Here is a 26,834-nt window from a genome sequence, read left to right as displayed (position 1 = left end):
TTTTTGGATTTTGGGTCATGGAGGGGTATCTTGGTAATTTGGCTATTTTTGTCAGTTTTTGCAAATTTTGATGTATTCAAAGTGTTTGGAATGAGTTTTGATCAGTTTTGGGTATTTTGGCAAAATTTGGGAATATTAGCCAAATTTGGGTCCCAAGGGCAGTTAGGTAATTTGGAGGTGCCTAGGGGCAAAAGACCAAGTTAAGCATTCCACATAGAATTAGATAAATGTCTATTCTAAATGAACCATGGATTAATGTATTGTGAAGATGTGGTGTATCTTAGTTCCAAGTCAACACCCAGGGTCAACCCTAAAGCCAAGTAATCCTATAGGGACTCTTCTTGAATTCTCTTATAATGATCTTACCTACTAAATGCTAGAGGTTGAGATCAATATGTGGAATTTGAATAAAAAAAGAGTTTTGATTTTCTAATAGTGGGGTACCTCTTCTAGTTTTCTAAGACTAGTCAATAGGAAAGTCCTATGGCTAGACCTAGGCTACTAAAGAAATTTCTAGACCTCAACCAAAAGTGAGGTCAACAACATTTAAGCTTACTAATAATTCAAGGAATATCTCACAGCATACTTTTTAAACAGACTATATTAAGCATAAAAGACAAATTTTATAATATAAATATAAACTTCCTTCAACTTATCTCACGACATATTTACTGTCTATTAATTTGTGGCACGGTTGCTAATCAAATGCACAAATTTAGGGCAACGAAAGGTCATGGCTGCTAATAAAACCAGTAATAATCATTTCCTTTAATATTTGTGAGTATGCTGAACAATTTTTTTACAACAAACCTCAGAATATTCACAATATGCTTAACATTTTTTTACAACAAACATCACAAAGAAAATACATATACAATATCCACAATATCCACACTCACATACAACCCCACACACACCAAATGTTTAACCATATCTAAATTCTTCCAGCAATCAGGTCCGACAGACAACCAACAACAATCTGCACAAAGAAAGATAAATAGGCAAATATGAGTGAACAAGCAACGTGTCACAATTACATAAATTTTTTTTAGAAACAAGTTCATATATTTATAAATCACGTAAAAGGCGCAGATAAATGTTACATATCAATTGAGTTCAATCAAATTTGTATATCTTAGTAAACAAAATTCGTATAAGCTGCAAAAATATTGACCTTTCAAACCTACTGTGATTTTGACAGTGCAAATTTATGAATGTCGTATACAATCTCTGCTCTGAATAAAGACATCAATTCTTGCCAGACTTTTTTCTCCACCCAATTTACCTTCTCTTTTTGAACAAGTGTTTTCATATATTTACAGACATGAACACCGCGATCATAACTATTACGTTGCACCGATATTCCCATTGTTGCACCGATATTCCCCTGGTCATTACAACTGACCACTTTCTCAAATTTTCCTCGAAAGCTTCACTGGTATCCTTTAAGAAATGCTCAATCTGTATATTTAAAAATGATTCATTAAATAAATATTAAAGATGATTCATTAACTAAATATGAGTCATTAACTGTATATTTAAAAATGCTCAATCTGTCAATAATTAATAATTACAATGCTTTGGGTGATGACCAAATGCATAATGTTGGGTAAGAAGTCATAAACTCTCCATTTACTCTCATTTAGTGTCTCAACAAGGAGTATCCAATATTGATTATTTATTACAGGTATTAGTATTAACTCTGTATTCTGGATAACATCCTTTGTAATGTTGCGACGAAGGGTTTGACGTTACCTTGTTTATACAATTGCATCAAGGAGAACATAATACTATTCAACATATGGTCATGTGAGATTGATATTAGATGGAATAAAACTTGTCTACACAACTTTATAAGTTTACCCAGTGGCATGACGATGCATATAGATACGATCTATATAGATGTGGTGCATTACACCACTTATTCACCATCAACATGACAAAACAATCAACCTGTTTAATGCCTAACCAACTGTTTCCCAAAAATTCATCGAGATAACGTTGCGACACTGAAACATGTCTCATATCATTTAAAAGGTCACCCCTTCATTGGAAATATAAAATTACTTTAGTTAACGGTTACAAAATTAATGATGAACATTAAAAAAAATTATATGAACTAACAAGTCCGTATATTTTCTACAACATATATCAATTGTTTACCGCATATAATTAGGAATTTCATCTCTAGCAGGAAAGTCGATTACTTGTGGTGCTGGCTGGACCTATAAGATAAACAAATCATAATATTTACTGCACATATTTAAATAATTAAACAAAACATTTCATACTTTATCTTGGTAATCCCCTCTAACATAATGACTGACTGGCTGGTGCTCCTCCTTATGTACAAATTCAACCTCTTTTTGAGATTTGGTTTGCTGGTCTACAGCCGCTTCCTCTTCCTGTATATTTTCAATTGATTCCTTTATGGGTTCTTTTTTTCGCTTTCTTTCAAAAATAATATATGGGAGCTGAGAAACTTTTTTCTTCTATTAAACTATCCATAATTCTTTTGATCAAGTTTCTTTGTTGGGATTCATTGACTCATCTTCTCGACAATTCCACATATGTTTGTTTAATTGTTTTCTCTACTCTCACGACATGACACTTTAGGTCGGTCATCGTACTCTCTAACATTGTCAATCGACTATGAACAGAGTCTTGAAATTTTAAAATTGTATTCTCTAACTGGTTCAGACGACTGTCAACGGATACTTGAAAATCTAATATAATTTTTTGCTGGTATTTCAATAAATCGTGGATCTCTTCAAATCCAAGTGTTTGTCCCATCCTTTGACTCGACTGTCCATATGTATGACTGTCGGATAGTTGAGTACCAATATAATAAGGTACTAAAGGGGAGACCTCAACATGCATGGGTGATTGTGGACTGGATAGTATTTCCCGCTGTGAGAGAAACTTTGCTGGACTGGAGGGCTCTATAAGGGAATTGCCAAGTAGGTGATGTTTACTTTTCTTTAAATCAAGAAAATAATCATACACCTACAAAAAAAAAATAACACACAATCAGGGGCAATCAATGTATGACATGACTACTTTACCAACTACTATTGAAATTTATTTAATTAACCTCGGCAGAGCTGAGCATGTTGAACGCTAGTTGAATCTATAAAACATTCCATCTAACATTTACCGGTCATCTTAGCATTCGGGGTCTAGTCTCTGGAACTGTTGGCACGACCAAGGAGGTGTGCTCATAAAACAATAGCTGTATAAAGCGTGTTAAAATAAATATTTGGTATGAAAATAAAAAATAATGAAAAGAGATTTCAATAGTAATGTCAGAACAAACCGTTAAGAGGAAAACAAAACCAGTGATATATTCAAGTGGTTGATCCGTCCTAAGCATCATAGCACATAGGTTCAATTGATCAATCAAAAAATCACATACTGTCGCAGACCAATTATACAAGCTGAATGCTTCTACGTCCTCGCAAAGAGAAGACAGCTGCTTGGATATTCTAAAATTACTTGAAGGAAATAGTAAATTAGTCCATAAATACTTTATTAATAATTCTATAAAACGATCAGAAAACTGTGCTGGGTCAAAATTGATAAGTTGGGTCTTCATTTGTCTCACATCAGGTGACCCTCTATTTGGCATGTCTATCAGGAGGGCAACTTGGTCAGCATCAAATTTGAGCTCTTTTCCACCCAGCTGAAATGTCGTTCGATCAATATTCCAACAGTTAATTATATGCATTGTCAGAATACAATACTGGAGGTACGGAAAGAGTTTAAAAAATTAAACCAAGTTAATGTTTTCCAGCTTATTTCATGTGTGTTTGTCGATAGTTGGCCGGACCTTATCCAGAGCTTTTCGTACTGCAGATGGACGACATCTGCAGTTCATTGATTTCGCGCTAAAAAAAACTTACATTTAATTTTAATGTATGTTAAACTATGTAAAAAATAATGAAAGAAAAAATTTCATACAAAATCAAACTCTTGTAATGAAAACATTCATTCTACCTAAACCCTAATTTCATAACCACTTTTCAAAATCTGAAATTTAAAATCTTTTAAAAGTCTGGCTTTAAATTCACTATTCGATAGTTGGCCGGACCTTATCCAGAGCTTCTCGTACTGCAGATGGACGACATCTGCAATTCATTGATTTCGCGCTAAAAAAAACTTACATTTAATTGTAATGTATGTTAAACTATGTAAAATATAATGAAAGAAAAAATCTCATACAAAATCAAACTCTTGTAATGAAAATATTCATTCTACCTAAACCCTAATTTCATAATCACTTTTCAAAATCTGAAATTTAAAATCTTTTAAAAGTCTGTTTTAAAAGTCTGGCTTAAAATTCCTGGCTTAAAATTCACCATTCAGACTTAATATACCTCAAGAAATTAAAATTCACCATTAAACATCAACGAAATCAAAATCTCGAATATACCTAGAAACGACATTGGGTTTTTTAATGGATTTGGTGTGCTCCGTTTTCCCCATTTTGGAGCCATTTAAATCCCTCTTCTTGCGTCCACCCTTTGCCATTAGCTTTGGCAGCTTGACCTCAAGCTTCTTGACATCCTCGATGTCCGGTTTCTCCGCCTCGTCAATATGGGCAACATTCTCCTCTTTTAACAACGCCGTACCATTGTCAATGTCCTTCATTTTGAGCAAAACTTTAAACAATACCAATACCTCAACGTTCGAGTGAATGCAAACCCTAGGCGCGAACGAAAATAAGAATTCTTACTGTCTCTAAATTTTTTACCACGGGTATTTCATCGGTCGCGTTAAACGAATGTTACATTCGCTACCTAGGTTACTGCCAGGTTACGCAAACATTTCACTTTCTTAGCTGGTTACCGCAAAGTTACATTTCCCGTGTTACAGAACAATTATTAGAGCTCTCTCGGTTACCACAACGTCCTAAGGTTACAACAACGTTATAAGCGCGGTTCATTTGTTTTGAGGTTACAGGAAGGTTCCAGACCCGTTATTCGAGTTGTACAGCGGTAATGACCCGCTCGGTTACACGGCCTGTACGAGTCGTTTATAACTCGATTATAACCGAGCGGGCCGGGTCGACGGGTCATGTTTGAAATAAAGGCGGTGGGACCGACTCCACTGATTTGTCAAGTCGCCATTGGCGAACGTAGGGAGCGCTGCGTACGTCGTACGTACGCAAATTTTTCCCCCGTCATCATGTCGGTGTTTCTCTCGCTCTAGACTACGAAAAAAATTTACGTACGTACGACGCCCGCACCGCCCCCTCCGCCCGCCAATGGCGGCTTGACAAATCAGCAGAGTCGATCCCACCGCCTTTATTTCAAACGCGACCCGTCGACCCGGCCCACTCGGTTATAATCGAGTTATAACCGACTCGTACAGGTCGTGTAACCGAGCGGGCCATTACCGCGGTACAGCTCGAATAACGGGTCTGCAATCTTCCTGTAACCTCAAGACAAATGAACCGTGCTTATAACGTCGCTGTAACCTTAGGACGCTGCGGTAACCGAGAGAGCTCTAATAACTGTTCTGTAACACGGGAAATGTAACTTTGCAGTAACCGGCTGAGAAAGTGAAACGTTTGCGTAACCTGGCGGTAACCTAGGTAGCGAATGTAACTTTCTTTTAACGCGACCGATGAAATACCCATGGTAAAAAATTTAGGGACATTAAGAATTCTTATTTTTATTTGCGCCTAAAGTTTGCATTCACTCGAACGTTGAGGTATTAGTATTGTTTAGGATTTTGCTCAAAATAGAGGGCATCGACAAGGGTACGACGTTGTTGGAAGAGGAGAATGTTGCCCAAATTGATGAGACGAAGAAGCCGGACGTCGAGGATGCCAAGAAGCTTGAGGTCGAGCTGCCAAAGCTAATTACAAAGGGTAGACACAAGAAGAAGGATTTAGATGACTCCAAAACGGGGAAAACGGAGGACACCGAATCCATTAAGTAACCCAATATAAAACAACCCAAGGTCGTTTCTAGGTATATTTGAGATTTTGCTTTCGTTGATGTTTAATGGTGACTTTTAATTTCTTGAGGTATATTAAGTCTGAATGGTGAATTTTAAGCCAGACTTTTAAAATATTTTAAATTTCATATTTTGAAAATTGGTTATGAAATTAGGGTTTAGGTAGAATGATTATTTTCATTATAAAAGTTTGATTTTGTATGAGATTTTTTCTTTCATTATTTTTTACATATTTTAACATACATTAAAATTAAATGTAAGTTTTTGAGCGCGAAATCAATGAACTGCAGATGTTGTCCATGTGCAGTACGAGAATCTCTGGATAAGGTCCGACCAACTATCGACGAACACACGTGGAATAAGCTGGAAAACATGAGCTTGGTTCAATTTTTTGAACTCCTTCCTTACCTCCAGGATTATATTCTGACAATGCATATAATTAACTATTGGAATATGGATCGAACGACATTTCAGCTGGGTGGGAAATAACTCAAATTTGATGCTGACCAAGTTGCCCTCCTGGTAGACATGCCAAATAGAAGGTCACCCGCATGCTTGAATAAAGCTCCGTTCTGTAGTATTGTTGTGAGACAAATGAAGACCCAACTTATCAATTTTGACCCAGGAGAGTCTTCTGATCGTTTTATAGAATTATTAATAAAGTATTTATGGACTAATTTACTATTTCATTCAAGTAATTTTAGAATATCCAAGTAGCTGTCTTCTCTTTGCGAGGACGTAGAAGCATTCAACTCGTATAATTGGTCTGCGACAGTATGTGATTTTTTGATTGATCAATTGAACCTATGTGCTATGATGCTTAGGACGGATCAACCACTTGAATATATCACTGGTTTTGTTTTCCTCTTAACGGTTTGTTCTGACATTACTATTTAAATCTCTTTTCATTATTTTTGATTTTCATACCAAATATTTATTTTAACACGCTTTATACAGCTCTAATTTTATGAGCACACCTCCTTGGTCGTGCCAACAACTCCTGAGACTAGATCCCGAATGCTAAGATGACCAATAAATGTTAGACGAAATGCTTTACAAATTCAACTAGCATTCAACATGCTCAGCCCTGCCGAGGTTAATTAAATAAATTTCAATAGTAGTTGGTAAAGTAGTCATGTCATACATTGATTGCCCCTGATTGTGTGTTATTTTTTTTTGCAGGCGTATGATTATTTTCTTGATTTAAAGGAAAGTGAACATCACCTACTTGCCAATTCTCTTGTAGAGCCCTCCAGTCAAGCAAAGTTTCTCCCACAGCGGGAAACACTTTCCAGTCCACAATCACCCATGCATGTTGAGGTCTCCCCTTTAGTACCTTATTATATTGGTACTCAACTATCCGACAGTCATACATATGGACAATCGAGTCAAAGGATGGGACAAACACTTGGATTTGAAGAGATCCACGATTTATTGAAATGTCAGCAAAAAATTATATTAGATTTTCAAGTATCCGTTGACAGTCGTCTGAATCAGTTAGAGAATACAGTTTTGAAATTTCAAGACTCTGTTCATAGTCGATTGACAATGTTAGAGAGTACGATGACCGACCTAAAGTATCATGTCGTGAGAGTAGAGAAAACAAATAAACAAACATATGTGGAATTGCCGAGAAGAGGGGTTAAAGAATTTCCACGAAGAAGCTTTATCAAAAGAATTATGGATAGGTTAAATAGAAGAAAAAAATTTCTCAGCTCCCATATATTGTTTTTGAAAGAAAGCGAAAAAAAGAACCCATAAAGGAATCAGTTGAAAATATAGAGGAAGGGAAACGACTGTAGACAAGCGAACCAAATCTAAAGAAGAGGTTGAATTTGTACATAAGGAGGAGCACCAACCAGTCAATCATTATGTTAGTGGGGACTACCCAGACAAGGTATGAAATATTTTGTTTAATTATTTAAATAAGCACAGTAAATATTATGATTTACTTATATTACAGGTCCAGCCTGCACCACAAGTAATCGACTTTACTGCTAGAGATGAAATTCCTGATTATATGCGGTAAACAATTGATATATGCTGTAGAAAATATACGGATTTGTTAGTTCACATAATTTTTTTTAATGTTCATCATTAATTTTGTAACCGTTAACTAAAGTAATTTTATATTTCCAATGAAGGGGTGACCTTTTAATTGATATGAGACATGTTTTAGTGTCGCGACGTTATCTCGATGAATTTTTGGGAAACAGTTGGTTAGACAATGAACATGTTGATTGTTTTGCCATGTTGATGGAGAATAAGCGGTGTAATGCACCACATCTATATAGATCGTATCTATATGTATCGCCATGCTACTGGGTAAACTTATAAAGTTGTGTAGACAAGTTTTATTCCATCTAATATCAATCTTACATGACCATACGCTGAATGGTATTATGTTCTCCTTGATGCAGTTGCATAGATAAGGTATCGTAAAACCCTTCGTCTGACACATTACAAAGGATGCTATCCAGAATATATAGTTAATACTAATACCTGTAATAAATAATCAACGTTGGATACTCCTTGTTGGGACACTACATGAGAGTAAATAGAGAGTTTATGACTCCTTACCCAACAGGATGCATTTGGCCATCACCCAAAGCATTGTAAATAATAATTATTGACAGATTGAGCATTTTTAAATATACAGTTAATGACTCATCTTTAGTTAATGAATCATCTTTGAATATACAGATTGAGCATTTCCTAAAGGATACCAGTGAAGCTTTCGAGGATAATTTGAGAAAGTGGCCAGTTGTAATAACTAGGGGAATATCAGTGCAAAGTAATAGTTATGATCGTGGTGTTTATGTTTGTAAATATGAAAACACTTGTTCAATAAGAGAAGGTAAATTAGGTGGAGAAAAAAGACTGGCAAGAATTGATGCCTTTATTCAGAGCAGAGATTGTATACGACATTTGTAAATTTGCACTGTCAAAATCATTGTAGGTTTGAAAGGTCAACATTTTTGCAACTTATACGAATTTTGTTTACTAAGATATACAAATTTGATTGAACCCAATTGGTATGTAATATTTATCTGCGCCTTTTACGTGATTTATAAATATATGAACTTGTTTCTAAAAAAAATTATGTAATTGTGACACGTTGCTTGTTCACTCATATTTGTCTATTTATCTTCCTTTATGCAGATTGTTGCTGATTGCCTGTCGGACCTGATTGCTGGAAGAATTTAGATATGATCAAACATTTGGTGTGTGTGGGGTTGTATGTGAGTGTGGATATTGTGGATATTGTATATGTATTTTTTTGTGATGTTTGTTGTAAAAAATGTTAAGCATATTGTGGATATTCTGAGGTTTGTTGTAAAAAAATTGTTCAGCATATTCACAAATACTAAAGAAAATGATTATTACTGGTTTTATTAGCAGCCATGACCTTTCGTTGCCGTAAATTTTGTGGTATTGTCGTGAGAAATTTGTGCATTTGATTAGCAGTCATGCCATAAAGTAATAGACAGTAATCTGCCGTGAGATAAGTTGAAGGAAGCTTATATTTGTATTATATATTCTGCCTTTTATACTTAATATAGTATGTTTAAAAAGTATGCTGTGAGATATTCCTTGAATTATTAGTAAGCTTAAATGTATATCCTTATTACAGATTAAAAAGTATGTTGTGAGATACTAGCCAACATTATTGTGAGAATTTAAGAGTGGGTCCTTGAGCCGATACAAATTAATTGTAGCCACATAATGAAACAGACATCCATATTAACAGAGTTGAGGGCAGCAGGAGACATAAAAACTTTATAAAATTTAGTTCTCATAATGTCCATAAGAGAGTTTCCTCTAACCCAAGGGTAATGAAACAAATAGATGTTAATGCCAGCCGATATGATTGGGAGAAGCCTCATATTAAGCCAAAAAAACAAGATCAGAAAATCTCCAAAAGAAACAAAAAAAAACAAGATCTCTTCAAAAGGGAGAACCCTCATATACCAATTCCATGACAAGAGAATTTCATCTTAAATATAATGATGACATATTCAATATAAATGCATCAATAATGTTGCCGTAAATATAAATTCCCTACATACATCCTCTTCGATAAAATTTCAATATTGTCTGCAAATATCTAGATACATCATCCTCAAAAAAATTTCTCCAAAAATAATGCCTCAACAAAATTGTCATCTACCCATAACTGTTTCTTACATCATGATTAGAACCTGTGTGAAAAAACAAAGTAACATATTTGTAAATTATCATAATTAAAACCTTTAAATTAAAGAATATGTCAAATTACTTACTGATCATGCATTGAATCTGTCATCATTACAGTTTATGATTCTCTGTGCCTTAGAGAAAAGAAATTCTACATTTGAAAGAACAAAAAATATTATAATAACATACAGAAAACATTAATACTAAACCAATGGTTATTATAGTTTTTGATTATATATTGACCTGTGTTAGAAAATCGGGCAGTGACGACATGTTTGGATAAGATTTGAAAGCTTCGGGTCTTGACTTTTTGAAACTTCATTCGGTTTACATGTTCAAGTGATTATGGGTATGAAACTTGTTATTGGATAAAACACCCCAAAATAAATAAAAATTTTTATCAAAAAATACCTTTTGCTCTTTTCTTTCTCTCCCAGCAACCTTTTAGACTGACATTTGATATTCTTTTAGGTCATATTTTGGCGGGATCAACAAGATTTGTTTGGTTATTCACCGGATTTTTATTTTTTTTTGTTTGTTTCCCTGACTTTGAACCTCTTTCACTTATTATATTATCAATATCCAACGATAATTTTTTCATTGAATCGTTCATGCACTGCTCAGTCTCTTCATTTCCCTTGGTTTTATTAGTACGTAGATATGACATTTTTTGTATGTTTGTTTCGAATATTAGACTACCTTTACCATCATTCCACATTTGTGATTGTTGGAAATGCTTGTATGCATCATTGTTATACACATCTCTCTTTACATTTGCGGACCATCTGAATAGGAGATATTTATCCGGGATCTTCTTAATGTGTAAAAAATTTAATACTCGTAGAGAGTGAGCACATAACAGACACATCATTTCGAATTTTTTGCAGCTATATTGCACATCCGAACTGAAAGGATCATAATTTACAACCTAAGTTCTGTTTGTGGTGTGATCATCCAAATTATTAATAAAAAAATTATTTTCATTGTTTACAGAGGCGTGTAATTGGAGATCACATTATCCATGAATAAACTCTTCCTCAAACATATTATAAAGCTTCCTTGAGTAAAATACACATGTCTGCCTCAATGTAGGGCTGTTTTAGCAACTGGAGTGATCGCAGATTGATCGGACTTATAATCTTCATGCTTCTCGTTACGCCTCCATGTTCTCATGACTTGTTTAAGACCCAAAAAACAATCAGTAATAGAACTTGTGGGCTTTGCGACACCATGACAAATATTGTTCGTTGATTCACTTCTTTGGTGGATAAAATTCTCATTCCAAATACATTCTTATTAAAGGCTGCATCCCACTTATCTCTGATGTTGTACTTCTCATCTAACCAAACATTGTCTTGTAGATTACAACTCTCAATCATCATCTCTCATGAATTATCAAATTTCTCTTCAGACTCGCATTTGCTTATACAGTTATAAAAAAAATTAGCTATTAATTTATTCGCTAACCTACAGTGAACCTTTGTAGGCAACTTGTTATATATGTGCAACTGACATAATCCATGTCGTGTATTTGACAAGATTTGTTCTATGACTTTTCCCATTGTCTGGTCCTAATCAATGGTCCTAATCAGTATATATTGTAATTGGATGATTGTCGCCCATAATACAGATAAAAATTTTAAAAAGTCATTTGAAGGACTCTGTCGTCTCCTCTGATAAAAAACAAACACCAAAGAGAACATTTTGTCAATTGTGCTTAACACCAACAAAAGGAGCACAACACAAGTTATATCTATTTAATCTGTAGCTAGTATAAAAAATTATAACATCACCAAAACAATCATAATTATGCCTGGAAGTGCCGTCACAAAAAAAAAAAAACACTTAAAAAAAAAAAACAACTTTAGCCTACCACTTTCATCAATTTCGAAGTCCCACTGAAACAAGCTATCCTCAGCACATCTCTCTGTGAAAAGTTGCAATAAAGCATTGACATCGTCATTTTCAATTCTACATCTCCTATCTATTTGAATGAAATTAAAGACATCTATCTTAGTGCACTCCAGGTTCTCAACTCCCCCAACTTTTGTGGCTAGAAAGTTAAACGTTTCTCTGGGTCTTATCTCTGACTGTGTCATCGATCTGAGAACCTCTGCATTCACTTGCTTATACTTTCTACTAAGCCGCAAGAGATGCTTGTCACCGGGGTTTGCTGAGTGGTTATGAGACTCAATGAATTTTTTAACTGTCCAATTGCCTTCAACATCAATTGAGTAACAAATCATCGTCGGACAACCGCTTCTTGTGTCTACTCTTTTGTATTTAACTATTTGTGTGATCTTCAATTCTTTTTTGAAACTTGCTCTCCCACAAACAAAGTCTTTCGTCTTAAGATTCCTGGAGTTAGGCCAGAACGCGCCGTGCTCCTTACGGACGCTAAATCCGCTATGATGAGCGTAAGCACAATATATTTTGTAAGCTTCTTTGTCATTGTGGACAACCGTTTCAAGTAAAAGATTTGTACTTTGATCTTTACATTTAGCTTCACTTTCATCAAACTGCGAAAAATATAAAACTATATTTTAAACTACCCTACAAATATTTTACTACAACAAACAACTCTACAAATAAAAAACACACACAATAAATAAGAACATTGTAATAAACCCTAATTAGCACAGCACAACAAATAAAACAAAAATCACAACTTTACAAACATTTACCTCCATAATATTCTTACAAATCATACAACAAATAAGATCACCCTTAAAAACAAACAACATTTTAATAAAAACTGAAGAAATCTCTACCTCAAAACACACCAAGAAAATCACCAAGAAACACAACAAAAAACACACCAATGAAAATACCAAATAAACAAACCTAAAAACACCAGGAAACAAAGATATCCTGGTAGAAAAAACACAGAGATATTTTTCTAAAAATAATACAGAACTACAAACATAGAACTAATATACCTCCACTTTAACATCGACTTGTTTTCGTTGGATGGAAATATATCTTCTCCTTCCCCGCAAGAGACGAAATGCTAGTTTGTGCGGTCCATCTTCAACATCAAAATGCAATAAAACAGTAAACCCTAGCTTTCTGCTACTTAAATAGTAACATTCTCGCGCTCTGATTTTTTAAAGAAGATTATTACTCGGTTATAACATTCTCGCGCTCTGATTTTTTAACGAAGGTTTCTCGGAGATTACAACCAAGTTACAAACCCGCGGTACCTTGCTTTGGATGTTATAGAAACGTTACACGAAAGTTACATTTCGTTGGGCGCGGTGCAGAGGTTATCGGGTAGTTACACGGCCTCGGTAAAGCAGGCAGCGTAGGTTACTGCTCAGTATGAGTCGTTTATAGTGCTAGGTTACACGCATTGTATGAACTCTCTGTTACAGCTCAGTTATAACTCGTTTATACTGCTAGGTTACACAGCGTTGTATTCAATCTCAGTTTCAGCTCAGTTATAGCTCGTTTATAACTGTTGTACTGCGGTAATGACCCGCTCGGTTACACGGCCTGTACGAGTCGGTTATAACTCGATTATAACCTAGCGGGCCGGGTCGACGGGTCACATTTGAAATAAAGACGGTGGGATCGACTTCGCTGATTTGTGAAGCCCGCCATTGGCGGACGTAGGGAGCGCTGCGTACGTCGTACGTAGGCAAATTTTTTCCGATGACGGGAGCGAATGTGCACCATAAGGTGCAAGATTCACAGAGAAGAGGGAGATCGTTCTCTACGATTTGCTGTGACCGAAAGGGAGAATTGGAGAAAGGGGTCTGTGGGGCTGTGGGTTCGGACGTAAGGATAGAAGACAGGGTTTGTGGTTCCAAGCAGCGTCCAGCAGTTATGTGGAAATGAAGAGGAAAATAGGGAGATACGAGATAATCAGCAGGAGTAGTTACTGGATGATTTTTCATTTATTTTAAATTTATCTATCTTTTTTTTTATAATTCAGTTTGCCTTTTTAGCATTAATATGGTAGTTTAATTAGTTATGTATTACCTAAGTGATAAATCATATAACAAAGGTACCAAGTAATAACTAAGATATTAAATGTCCTATTTAATTAGGCTTGTTAAGTTTTAATTAGACTAATTAATTATTGATTGATTATCAGATATTAATAAGATAAGATCGCATATGTTGTAAACCTTGGAGAACTGAACATGTTAAATTTCCATAATTATATTTTTTCAACGACATAATGTTCAAGCACAATTACCTTTGATGCACTAACTGGAATGAAAGGACACAGTAATGGACATAATACATGTCAACTCTTGAAACATATAAGTGACGAGCATGAATCAGGCCTACCTGCCCAACCAACTCTCTTTTAAAAGGAAACAAAATTTAACATCTCGTAATATATAATAGAATTTTAGATCAAATTTGAAAATTAATAGAAATAGCTCATATTTCCTTAATTATTATTAAAGTCTAAGTCAAATTTGAAAAATAATAGGTTTGCATTATATTTGTAATTTGTTTTCAAGGTCTTAGTTTGAACATCTCCCACATCATAGTAAATTTCATCTCACAGACGTAGTGGGGAAAATATGATTTTTTCAAAGACTCAGATTTAAGTTCCTATATAAAAGTCCCAAAAATGCTAAGTGCTTGTTTGGGATCACTTTTGTTTTTTGCTTTTATTTTTATTTTATTTTAAAAATATGTATGTTTTGTGTTTTTTTTTTTTAAATAAATTAGCTTGTTTTTAAATACACTCAAAAGTAGTTTTGAGTATATTTTAAAAATAATCAAACATGTTATAACATGTCAAATATATATATATATATTTTAAAGTAAAAACATAATCAAAATAAAGTGAATAAAATATAAAAAAAAATCATAAGTGATTTCAAATGGACACTTAATCAAATAGTCAAACATGTTTTGATTTAAATGAAAACATGAACAAAAAAAATAAAAATAAAAACAAAACATAAAAAAAAAAAGTGATCTCGAACGGCCCTTAAAATTGATGTTTTGACAAATTCATTTTTTGACACTAGTACTCTAGCAGTGTCCCAGCCACTTCCATTGCCAATGAAGCTATGTGATTGTGGGAGTTCAGGGGATCAGAGTGAGGGTAGGCAAATCCAGGCAGACAAGGCGGAAGGGAATTGGTTAATTGAAGAGGTGGACTTTATTATCAAGGAGAGAGTAGCTTTGGTGGTCAAGAGAACGGATGAGATGGGCACATTTGGTTTTGCATGTTAGGCCTTCAGTCTTTATCATTTGGTATAATTGTTTCATGCAATTTCATAGTGGAAACTTGTTCTGAATTCCTAATTATCTTAATTTCTCTTAGCAGCTTTCCCATTAGAAAGCTTGAAGTACTTGATTATGTTACGCTTCTTGAAATCATTATTTAGATTTCATGCTTACAATAAGATATGCATCTGATGTTTTTTGATGTATTTTGCAGAGTTATGAATTTGAACAAAGAAATTATTAGCTCCAGTATCTCAGAAAATGGGAGCAGCAATTTGGAATCACCGACATTGTTGAATGATTCATCTGAGTTGATCCGTGACACTGATGTTTCAGAAAAAGTTCAGCAGAAGGGAAGTAAGAAGAGAGGAAGGCGTTTTGATAGAAATACTCGAGCGGCTGAACTAGAAGTATGTTGTTTAGCTCATGCCTTAGATTTGGTTTTCTTTGTTATCAAATTTTTATTTTTTTTATATTGTTTTTAGCGTTGTTAAGCTACAGTTCTGTCCTTGTATATGCTCCTATTTGTTCCCCATTTATGTCTCAATTCCAACTCAACATTTTAATTTATGTTTTTACGTATTTTGCTAGTAATTTTGGTGTGTTCAGATGTAGGTTAAATCTTTCATTGCCAAGAATTCCTTAGATTGTTTTATTTTGTTCTATGTGAATCACTTTTCTAGGAGCATTTCATTACAATGATCCAATTTTGGGTTGTTTAGCCTTGGATGCTCGCATGCTCATTATTTGCTATAATTTAGTAGTTTTCTTAAAATTGATTTTGGAAATTAAGAAATTTTGCATTTCTTTTGCAGATAAGATTATCTTTTGTTGTGATAGTGAATGGATTCAGATTAAATCTTCATTTGGTATACCTATGCTCATGTTTTACTCTATGGAATAAAGTAGTTCATACGATCGTGAAGTTACCGAGCAGGTGTATATGTAAAATATCAGCACATTTAAAATTCATTCCTCCATTTATTTTCAATATATTTGTACTTGGCTGAGTTTGGGTGGATTCTAAATACACGGTTTGCCTATCACTACCCATCGCTGGCCGCCATTGCCGTCCATCCGCATGTTTGTTGCAGACTTCATGTTTTACATCGATTTCATTTTACTTCGAATCAAACAATAAAATATGAAGTTTTAGATTTATTTTACAGTGAACTAAACAATTGCAAAGTATTCCAAATACAATATATTTCTTTTATGTTCTTCCTTTTTCTGCAATGCGAACAACTCCTAAATTAAAACTATAAGTATTTATTTTATTAATGAAATTAATTTATGCTTAAATTGATTTTGATTTTGCTCTAACCTTTTATACTAGTGACGTTGAATTTCTCATTTCTCTTCCTCCTTTCCTTTTTCCCTCCATTTTCTTTTTCCTCCTCTCCTTTTTTTCCTTCCTTTTTTTCTTTCTTATTTTTCTTCCTAGCACTTTCTTATTTTAAAACCTTTCCTAAAACTAGAATCTTATTTTTATTCTCCTTTTTTATTTTAAAATCACTTATTATTTTACTTCTTTTCCTATTTTAAGCCTTTCCTAAAATATGAAATCATGGTTATATTTTAGTCTCCCTAATTTTAATACCTTTACTATTTTAAATCATTTCCTAAAATTTGAAAACATGATTATATTTTACTCTTCTTCCTTATTTTCATTACCTAAAATAAGTCCGACCTCTTATAAATATGGGATGATATGTTTAGAGTTGAAGTTCTTGTTCTTGATATCTGAATTTAGGTTTTATCCTACAGTTTTTCTCTTCGAGGCTGTATCCAACGTCAAGGAAGTGCTCCGGCTGTCTCTCGTTTAAGGTGGTGATCGTTTTCGAAGGCCCGAATAGTGCTCTGATTGTATCTCGACCCCGCTGAGATATGTCTGTCTGTCCACCTGCCTACACCCCTGCAGGTCGTTGTTCAACCCTCTCCTGCATCTAACAGGCCGTTGTCCTTTACTTTCCTGCTGCTACCAGCCCACCTCCCAACCCTACAACAGGTTGCCGCCACTCCTGCCCTCTGTCCAACAATCGCTGACTACTTCCGAGCTCGCCAAATCACCTCTAACTCCTCCCTACACTCCTGCAGATTGATTTCCAACCCCCTTTTGTAGTCAACAGGCTGCTGTCCTCTACTTTCTTGGCATCCCAACTGCTATCCTGCTACTCCCAGTTGCTATCCCACCTTCCCGGCTTTCTACCCCACCTTCCAACCAACCTACACTGCCCTTGAGATACACTCTTGAAGTGTTCGTTTGTGTCGTTTTGTGTTTTGGTGATGTTTTCTCCCATTTGTATGTGTGATAACCCTCTTTTCCTATTAATAAAAGTTTCTTTTGTGGTTTGAAATTTCTCCTCCAGTATCATTTGGTATTAGAGTTAGCCCAATTTTAGTCTCATTCTAGGGCTTCCTAGCATCCACCCTCACCCAAACCACCTCAACAAAATTTTTGTTCTTTTCTATCCCCAGCCATAGCCCAAAACTTTGACCTTACCCTCAATTACTATTGTTGATTTTTAAAATCAACAACCCTAAGTTAAATTTTTAAACCTATGTCACCTCTCAACACTAAACCTTAGCCATGCCATTAATGAGATACATGCCCGAGCCTTTCCGGGCGGAAATACGATGAGAGATCTGTCGACTTCAGCTGTGGGTTACGGACATTGAGGATGAAATCCAATGGGAGGCTACCCTCAACCATGATCGGGAGAACCGACAGGGAGAACGAGAAGATATGAAGATGAAGCAAGAAACACAGCGTAAGTTCCTATCAACTTGCTATGACCATGATATGCAAACTCTAGCTTTCGATGTGGAGAGACCGCAACACAAAGCGACCCCCCTGGTTACTATCCAGCGAAATCGATCGACAAGTCTATTACAACTAGAAAATGTGGCAAGTGTCACAAATTTGGACATTTTGAGGCAGAATGCATTATCAGAGCAGTGATTTACTTCACCGAGCAGGTCGTCTTAAAATTTGGTAAATATATCTCAAGCACTAAAGACAGTGAGGAGATAAACGAGGAGAACCCGCTTCCAGTTAAAGATATGAATGTTGATCAAGAAGAAAATACAGACTTCAGAGAGGATTCTCATTTTTCAACCAATGAGGAAGAGACACCACCAAATCCAGTTGGCTCTGAGATAGAGATTCCAACTAAGGTAATAGACACTGCTTTAGAAGGTAGTAACTCTGAGGTGATAGACAACCCATTAGAGCCTGAGATTATGGTGTCTCGAGCCAGCATTTTGCAGACTTTGAAAGGAACACCAATTGGACCAACCTTGAATATTTACATGGGTTATGAGTTTCAGGAGTAGACATCACATACAGGGACGCCACAGAAAATACATATATTTTAGATTTATAGACCTCCTCTTAAGTTACCCATACGGAGCAAGGTCAAACATGTTCGACGAGGAGTCATTTTGGGCCATATTGGGAGTATCACGTGGAGTTATTCAAATGTTTTTTCCTGTTTCGCATGATACACCTCGTCAGATGACCAAACAAGAGAGATGAACCTCAACTTTGAAATGTGCCCTGGGAGCTTGAGGGTGCTGAAAATTCTTCAATGGGATCCAGACTCTGTCATGGAAGATCTCTCCTGAGTGGTTGCTAGTGAGAGTAACACAATCTACCACCGATTTCATCTCTGAATTGAGTTCTTCTCACAATCTATTTACTCAACCACCGCACACTAGACACGAGAAGTGGAAAGAGAAGATTTCAAATGTAAGGGCTCGAGATTTGAATTGCAAGAACCCTCCTCTATATGCAACTCTTACTCTGAATGTACCAACAAAAGTTGGCTACCTATTGTACCAGAATATGTTGTGGAATGAGAACACCAACATGATTGACCTACCAGAGGAGTTAACGTCATGCAACTCTCACTCTGGATGTACCAAAAAAAGTTGGCTTCCGCCCATGCTTCTCCTTTCTTTCCTTTTCCCATATTTCCTTCCTAGAACTTGCCAATTTTGAATTTCTACTATTTTTATTAGTCTTTGTTTATTACGAATACTTCCTATTATAAATATTGCCTAAATTATGACTTTTATTATTTTTATTCTCTTCTTTATTTTAAAACATTGCCTATTATAAATCCTTGCTATTATATTCTATTTCTTAATTAAAAGCATTGCCTAATATGTCCTAATCCCTCTTATATATAGGGGTTGTTTTGCTTAGGGGAGAGCGCCGTTTGTTGTTTAAGAATTCCCCGTTCTGTTTGGACAACCACCGGCGTCCTGTTTTCCCCTTGGAGGTCTGTATTCAAAGGCAAGGAAGTGCCCCAACTATCCGTCGTTCAAGGTGGTGACCGTCGTTAAGGGCTCGAGTGGTGCTCCGGCTGTAGCTTGATCCCGAGGAGGCATTTATCTTACCGTACGTCTGTTTTCCTGTTACCGTTCCATCATTCCAGACTGCCGCTCTTTCCTTCTTGCTTCCAGTAACCAGCCTGCCCTCATCCGGCCACCGCAGTTCCACCTCTTCCTCCGCAGCTGTCGAACACTTCCCCAACCGCCTCCAACCCACTTTTCAGCCTTCAAATCTTTTGTCTAGCCCCGCAGCTTGCTGTTCCGCAGACAAACCTACCTCCTAACACTCCATCTTTGCTGCCACTATCCCCGCTAGCCATCCCGATCCACATAGCCAACCTCTACTGCCCTTGAGACGCACTTTCGAGGCGCTTGTTTCATCATTTTATGTTTGGGTGATGTTATTTTCAGCCTTTGTATGTTGTAACCCTATTTCCCCATTAATAAAAGTTTCTTTTGTGGTTTGGGCTTTCTCCTCTGGTATCTCCGGTATCAACTAGCCTATGTTATGAGGGTTATTTAAATAGTGGTATGGAGCGTTTAAGTCGCAAATGTTGGTTTGATTTATATTTCTCTATTTTGTGTGACGTGTCGTGTTTTGAGGGTCAATATGTGATTCTTTCGATTCTAGTACAAGTGTAACTATCTAATTTAGGGAAATCATCCTCTTGTACTCTTGTGAGACCTCCCTTTTCTTTTGATATTTTTGCTCCTTAATTTTTACATAATTTTTTTGTCTAAATGTTATATGCGAAATTTTAATTTTTGTTTTAATTAATTGATTTGTTCGCTGGTTTTATTTGATTTGAAATTCCTCCAAAAACTCTTAGATGTTTATGATCATTTTATTGTCAATAAGGCTCTGCCATTATCAGTTTCATTGAAATAAAATAAGTTGTTGGTATAACTGATAACTTGTGACATGCAAATCCTCTACAACTGTTTATCATATTGGCTGCATTAGAAATTCAAATTCCTGAGTAGTCTTGCAGCATCTCGAATTTTGATTATTTTTAGTCGTTTGAAGCTAACATGAAAGTGTAAATGGGTGTTTTCTTTTGCATGCATCAACTTCTAATACCTGAACTTGTATTACTTTTATTTTTATTTTATGATGTTCTACTATGTCCACTTACCATATTTTTTCATTTCAACGGCGAAGTTATCGGTTACCTATTTCCAAAAATGAATTTCATCAGAATACTACATATTGTATGCCCACTATGATCTTCTAACCTAGAGTCAGTGGCACGGAAAAGGAAAGCACCTTACCGGACATGAATAAATAACATTTACACTCTTCTTCAATAGGCTTGAGAGGATGAAAAAATAGTAAAAGTGGAGGGCCTATTTAATTTTGTCGGCAAGCTAACCAATATCTGAAGGATTGTTATGCATTGGATGACCACCTGGCAAAATTTATGCGAGGACTCTACTTAATATTATATAAACTATTTTGTGTATCTTGACGCTTAGTATGTATGGATCTTACATCATTATCTTTTTCTTCTGGCTAATCATTTTTTAAAGAAAGATTTACATATGTACCAATTAATTCCTATGTATTTACATATCTAATAGTTAAACTTTAATTTTTACTTACATGCCACCTTATCTTTGAATGAGAAGGTGTATTTTGCTTTTTAAAGTATAACATAATGGCATTTTTAATGTGATATGAAAGATTTGGGTGATATAAATGTAAAAATCGAAGTTTAGGTTTTACATATGTAAATACATAAGAATTAGGTGGTATGCTTGTAAATGCCCCTTTTTTGAAATGACAGCCTAAAGTACTTCTGAAAATTATCCTTCCTTTAAACATATGATTTATATAAAATTTATTACATCAAATGTTTATAAAATGTCTCCAATTTTCAACATGCATGCTACATGCGAACATGAAAGGCTTATGAAAAAAACTTACATGTTTTTTTCTTTTTGTGGTTAAATTTCATGCAAATATTATCTCAGTATGAATTGGGTTCAGTCTAGAAAGCTGTTTTTTACTTCTCCTAAAACTAAGCCCTAATTTTTATAATGATGATGACGTGGTGTTTTACCTTTTCCATTATCAGAGTTGCTATGTTGGGAGAGTTACACAACTTGCAAAAATCAAGCAGAGACAGGATGAAGACAAATTAGCTGCTAGACTGCATTCATTCAGGTGAATTTGTCTATTTATTTCATGTAATCGTTCATTTACTGCATGCTTCTTGCAATAATCATGCACTAGAGCCATGAATCTGTGCTTAGTTCTTCTTAAAATAATTATTTTCACACTTGTCTATAATTTCAGCTAACAAGGTAATTCAGAAAGATAATCTTGCAGCCATAACTCTTTATTGCCTCCTCAGACAAATAGCCGACCCAGCCATCATTGACTATTCTCCTCTCCAAATTGTTTTAAGCTTAATTTTGAGTTTGATTTTTGTTTCATTCTTATTAAAGGATATTAGTTTTGGTATTTTCAGTGCTTGGTTTTGGTTTCATTTTCATTCATTTTTTCTTATTAAATATTTTGAAAATGTAGAATATTGTATTTGATATAATTGCTAATTTCAAAGTTATGAATACATTTTAAGATATAAAGTAAAAGGCGTTATTTAACTATGAAGTAGATAATTTTTAAATATATATGATTTTCAATTATTGACTGTTTTGACGTGCAGTTTTATTTCATTTTTAAGGGGCATTTACATACCAACCACTCAATTCCTATGTAATAACATATCAACCACCAAAACGTAAACTTTTACGTACACACCAACCGATTCCTATGTTTTTGGCATCATTTAGGCTGTCTGTAGGTAAAAATTGAAGTTTAGACGGTTGATATCTTATTACAAAGGAATTGGGTGGTAGGTATGTAAATCTCCCTATATATAGTTGAATCATTAATTGAGCTCGTACTTTCATAAAAATGTACTGAAAAAAATAATTATTTATTGTTTTGAACTTTTAGTATTTTTCATAATAAATTTTTATGATGAAAATGTATTTCTTATTAGTTTGAGTTCTAATTTATGAATATATAGCATTACATTAACAAATCTTTTAATAATCACTTTAATTTATTTTTATTTAATTGTTGGGATAAATTTAACTAATGTTATGAAAGACAATTAAGGCAAACTGAGTAATATAAAAATTTAGAATATTGTGCTGGAATTTATATTGTTAAGTAAATTTCTTAGGCTAATCATGTTGATTTATCTACCACGGTCCAGTGATTATCAATGTTAAAAAGCTCTACATGTAGCCAGGTTCACATCTGGAACAGTATGCCGAGCTTATTTTAGTTTAGCGGTACTGTGAAATATATTGTAATCGTCAAGAAATGGATGGTGCCATAGAAATTGATAATAAAGCGGAATTTGAAATCTTTTGGGTTAGCAATAGATATGGAACGAGTATTTTTTATCAGTTTATTTTCCAATTGTGGTTATATGTATATTGGCATCTTGATCGAGGTGTGCAGTTCGCTGTAGTGCTGAATTAGATTTCAGTTAAACCCATGGTTTTGTGTTAAGGGGATCTAACTCTTTATTAGGCAAGCATACTGCTACTGCCCTAATCACTCTTTTATCAAGTTCATTTCTTAGGTTTTGTTATCTCTATGTATAAATTTATTCAGTTATTTTGGATTTGCGTTCTCTTGAAGGTCAGCAAATCTTCTTCTGGCTGTGTTCCTTGTAACTAATCTTTGTATGCTTATCCTGTTTATATCATTACCATGCTCTTCGTTTCTCCTTTTATTCACTACTGCATTGGACGTTGCAGTTCAGATGGACTTGCTTCTTGTTTTAGAAATGTGGTTTTAACTGAGGTTTTGTGTCCTTAAGGTCTATATCGTGATATTAATATCTTGAGGGGCAAATTATTTGTAAGCGGAAAGCATTTTAGTGAGGAATCGATCTTTCTTTAACAAAATTCAGAGGGTCGGCCATCTAAACATAGATTATTTAATTTAGTATTCTCCTCCAAACAAGAATTTCCTACACTTCAACTGGAGTTTAATATGTAGCTTGGTCCAAGCGCTCCTTTTTACATTCAAATTTAAATGGAGGTTAAACTAACTTGTAGCTTATTCCGTAAACTTACTCCTTACAGAACTATTGAATACTTATAGTCTTATAAATATTGAAATTGCATGCAAAGTTTCTTCATTTGGTTGGATTTAACCCATGTAAATTTTTTTCTTTGTTTTGATGCAGTGGCAACTCCAAATCTATGGAAGGCGCAATGGTAACCTTAGATAAAATTGAGAAGATGCAATCTCTTAAGCTAATGACTTCCTCATTGAAGGTTGGCTTTTAATGCATGTGCATTTCTTTACTATGTATCTCTACTTTTTTTTTTCTTTAATGGGGCTTAAAATTTTTTAAAATGTGCTATTGTATCTTTTTTATCAATATTTCAATGTATTTTGATATTACAAAGCTTGAAATATGTGCATTCATTATAATTTTCTCGAATTTCTTATGGTATGATTGTATATTTTTGTGATAGAGGCTTGAGTCCACCTCCTTGGTGTGGGGTTTATTGGAGTGGAGGGTAGTTGCTTGAGAAGTTAATTGAGAGGGGATTCCTTCTTCTGTAGTGTAGAAGAATGAGATTAAATTGCAGGAATCAGAACACGGCAATCATAGAAGCAATGGCTCGCTTCCTTACTTTAAATAGCTCATGTGGTTGCATGGGGTTTTGAAGGCCTTGGATAGGACTGAAGAAGAGATGAAGAGGGTTATCTCAGATTAGAAGAAGTGAGGGATATTGAAGAGGAAAGGAATTGCATTTTTGTTTCCTAGAGGCATGCTTTCAGGATTGAATCATTCAAACATCATTAAAAAATTGAGGATCATAACTCTAATGTACCCTATTTAGATACTGTACATTAACTAAATTTTTAATAGGCACCTATAATGCTAATATTGCCATGTTATTGTGCCATAAATAATGACACCAAAATCATATTATAGAGGGTAAAACTATAGACTAGGACTTGACAACAAAATTTTAGATTCCACAAGAAGTTGAATGAAATGAAAAAAAAGTGAATACCAAAACATCATATTCTTAGGGGCTATTTGGGATCACATGTATTTTTTTTATTTTTATTTCTTTTGTTTATGTTTTATTTTGAAATAGAACATGTTCGTTAGTTGTTGTTGTTTTTAAAACAGCACAAAACATATAAATGTTATTTTGAGTATTTTTAAAAATAAGTTAAATTGTTTTAAGAATTAACAAAAAAGCTTAATAAATGCATCATACCAACTCGTTCTTAAAAAGAGAAACAAAGCTAAAAACAAAAAACAAAAACAAAATTAAAAAATAATTCAAAACAAGCTCTTGATTTATATTGTTACAGAATCTTCATAGTAGTTTGTGTTGATTACCAAAGTACAAAAAAATTAGGAGAACAAAATGTGAGTTGTGACAAATTTAGCAAGAGTTATTTGTGGAAATAGCCTAACAACTAAATTGTCACTGGCCGCTCCAGGGAATTTTAAATTAAATATGTAATTGAAAGAAATGAAAAGGAAAAAAAAAATCTCAAGCAACAAATTTTCAAGTTGTCGATGTTGAATCATATATTCATATGAATTGTTGAATGCTCCAAGCAATTTGTGCTAATTTCTGTAATCAGAAACTTCGAAGCTGAAATGGGTTTGTAAGAAATTAAGAAATTTTCTTTCAATTAATTATAACTAGGTTCTTACAAAGCATAATGATCAATTTATGATAATAACCTAACTATGACAACTATTCTAAAATACTCCTAACAGCTTATTACATAGAATCTTTATGAAAATAATAAATGATCAAGATAAAAGATAGCTAATTTCTAAATATGATGAAAATATGTACAAAAGCTAACTTCTTATATTGTAGGAGAGTTGATTTTTAATACAACAACAACAACAAGAAGCCTTTATCCCACTAAGTGGGGTGGGCTACATGATTCCCTTTTCTCCATTGTGTCCTATTGAGTGTCATATTTTCATTTAATTCTAATGGATTAAGATTATTTTTTATACAATATGCCCATGTCTTTTTAGGTTTACCCTTGTCTTTTTTAGCCTAAGTCGAATTTATAACATCTCTCCTAACTGAATCATGAGATAGTCGATGTTTAATGTAACCAATCCATCTAAGACGACTCTCTAATCTCGTCTGCCATTGGAGCTACACCAATCATTTCACGGATAAAATCATTTCACATTTTGTCTCTAAATGTCAAGCCACTCATCCACCTATGCATTCTCATATCGACAACAACTAACTCTGTTTTATGCCAACATTCTATACCATAAAGCATTATAGGTCTCACCACCATCTTATAAAATTTTCCTTTAAGCCTAAGCAATACTTTTCTCACATCTATCACACAATAGGCCCCACACAATAGGCCCGATGCATTCCTCCACTACAACCAACCAACTTGAATTCTACTAATAACATCCCATTTATATCACCATTACTTTGAACAATAGACCTAAGATATCTAAAACGTTCACCTTTTAATGATTGAATCAACCATAGTTACAACTCTGTCACTCGAGCCACTACTACTGAAATTACATTTCATGTATTTAATTTTAGATTTACTTGAACGAAGGCCTTTAGACTTAATGTTGACCTCCATAATTCAAGCTTTTTTCAAACCTTTTCTCTAGTTTTATCCTCGAGAAGGATATCATCAGCGAAATGCATACACCAAGGGACATCCTCCTGTAATTATCTAGTAAGAGTAACCATAACTAAAACAACTAGATATGGGCTTAAAGTCGATCCATGATGTAATCCAACTGAAATAGGAAATACTTGATCAATCCTCCTTCCGTTTGAACACAAATAACAACTCTATTTTGCATATCTTTAATGATTTAAATATAAGTCATATCAACACCTTTCTTGTTTAGAACTCTCTTAAGGACTTCTCTTGGTACCTTGAAGCAAGTTCTGTCTAAATCAATAAGAGTCATATGTAGGTTTTCTTACTCTTTTTGTACTTCTCCATCAAAATTCTCAATAGATATACAACTTCCATAGTAAACTTTCCTGGTATAAATTCAAATTGATTATGAGAAATTTTTATATCACGTCTTAACCTATTTTAATTACCCCCCCCA

At 34.4% G+C, this 26,834-nt stretch overlaps 1 protein-coding gene across 4 annotated transcripts in view; it reads left to right on the top strand.

Annotated features, from left to right (window-relative positions):
• LOC110029139 (snRNA-activating protein complex subunit) overlaps nucleotides 1–26,834 on the top strand; it is a 79,330-nt gene that overhangs the window by 26,478 nt on the left and 26,018 nt on the right. For all 4 annotated transcript variants that reach the window (XM_020731290.1, XM_020731293.1, XM_020731292.1 and 1 more), the window contains 3 exons: nucleotides 15,575–15,770; nucleotides 21,777–21,865; nucleotides 23,916–24,006. In XM_020731290.1, the coding sequence (XP_020586949.1) occupies nucleotides 15,575–15,770; nucleotides 21,777–21,865; nucleotides 23,916–24,006 (376 nt within the window). The remainder of the gene's footprint in view (nucleotides 1–15,574; nucleotides 15,771–21,776; nucleotides 21,866–23,915; nucleotides 24,007–26,834) is intronic.

The sequence above is a fragment of the Phalaenopsis equestris genome, unplaced genomic scaffold, assembly GCF_001263595.1.
Source record: "Phalaenopsis equestris unplaced genomic scaffold, ASM126359v1 Scaffold000552, whole genome shotgun sequence".
Classification (NCBI taxonomy): Eukaryota; Viridiplantae; Streptophyta; class Magnoliopsida; order Asparagales; family Orchidaceae; genus Phalaenopsis; species Phalaenopsis equestris.
This window is presented reverse-complemented; position numbering and strand designations above follow the sequence as displayed.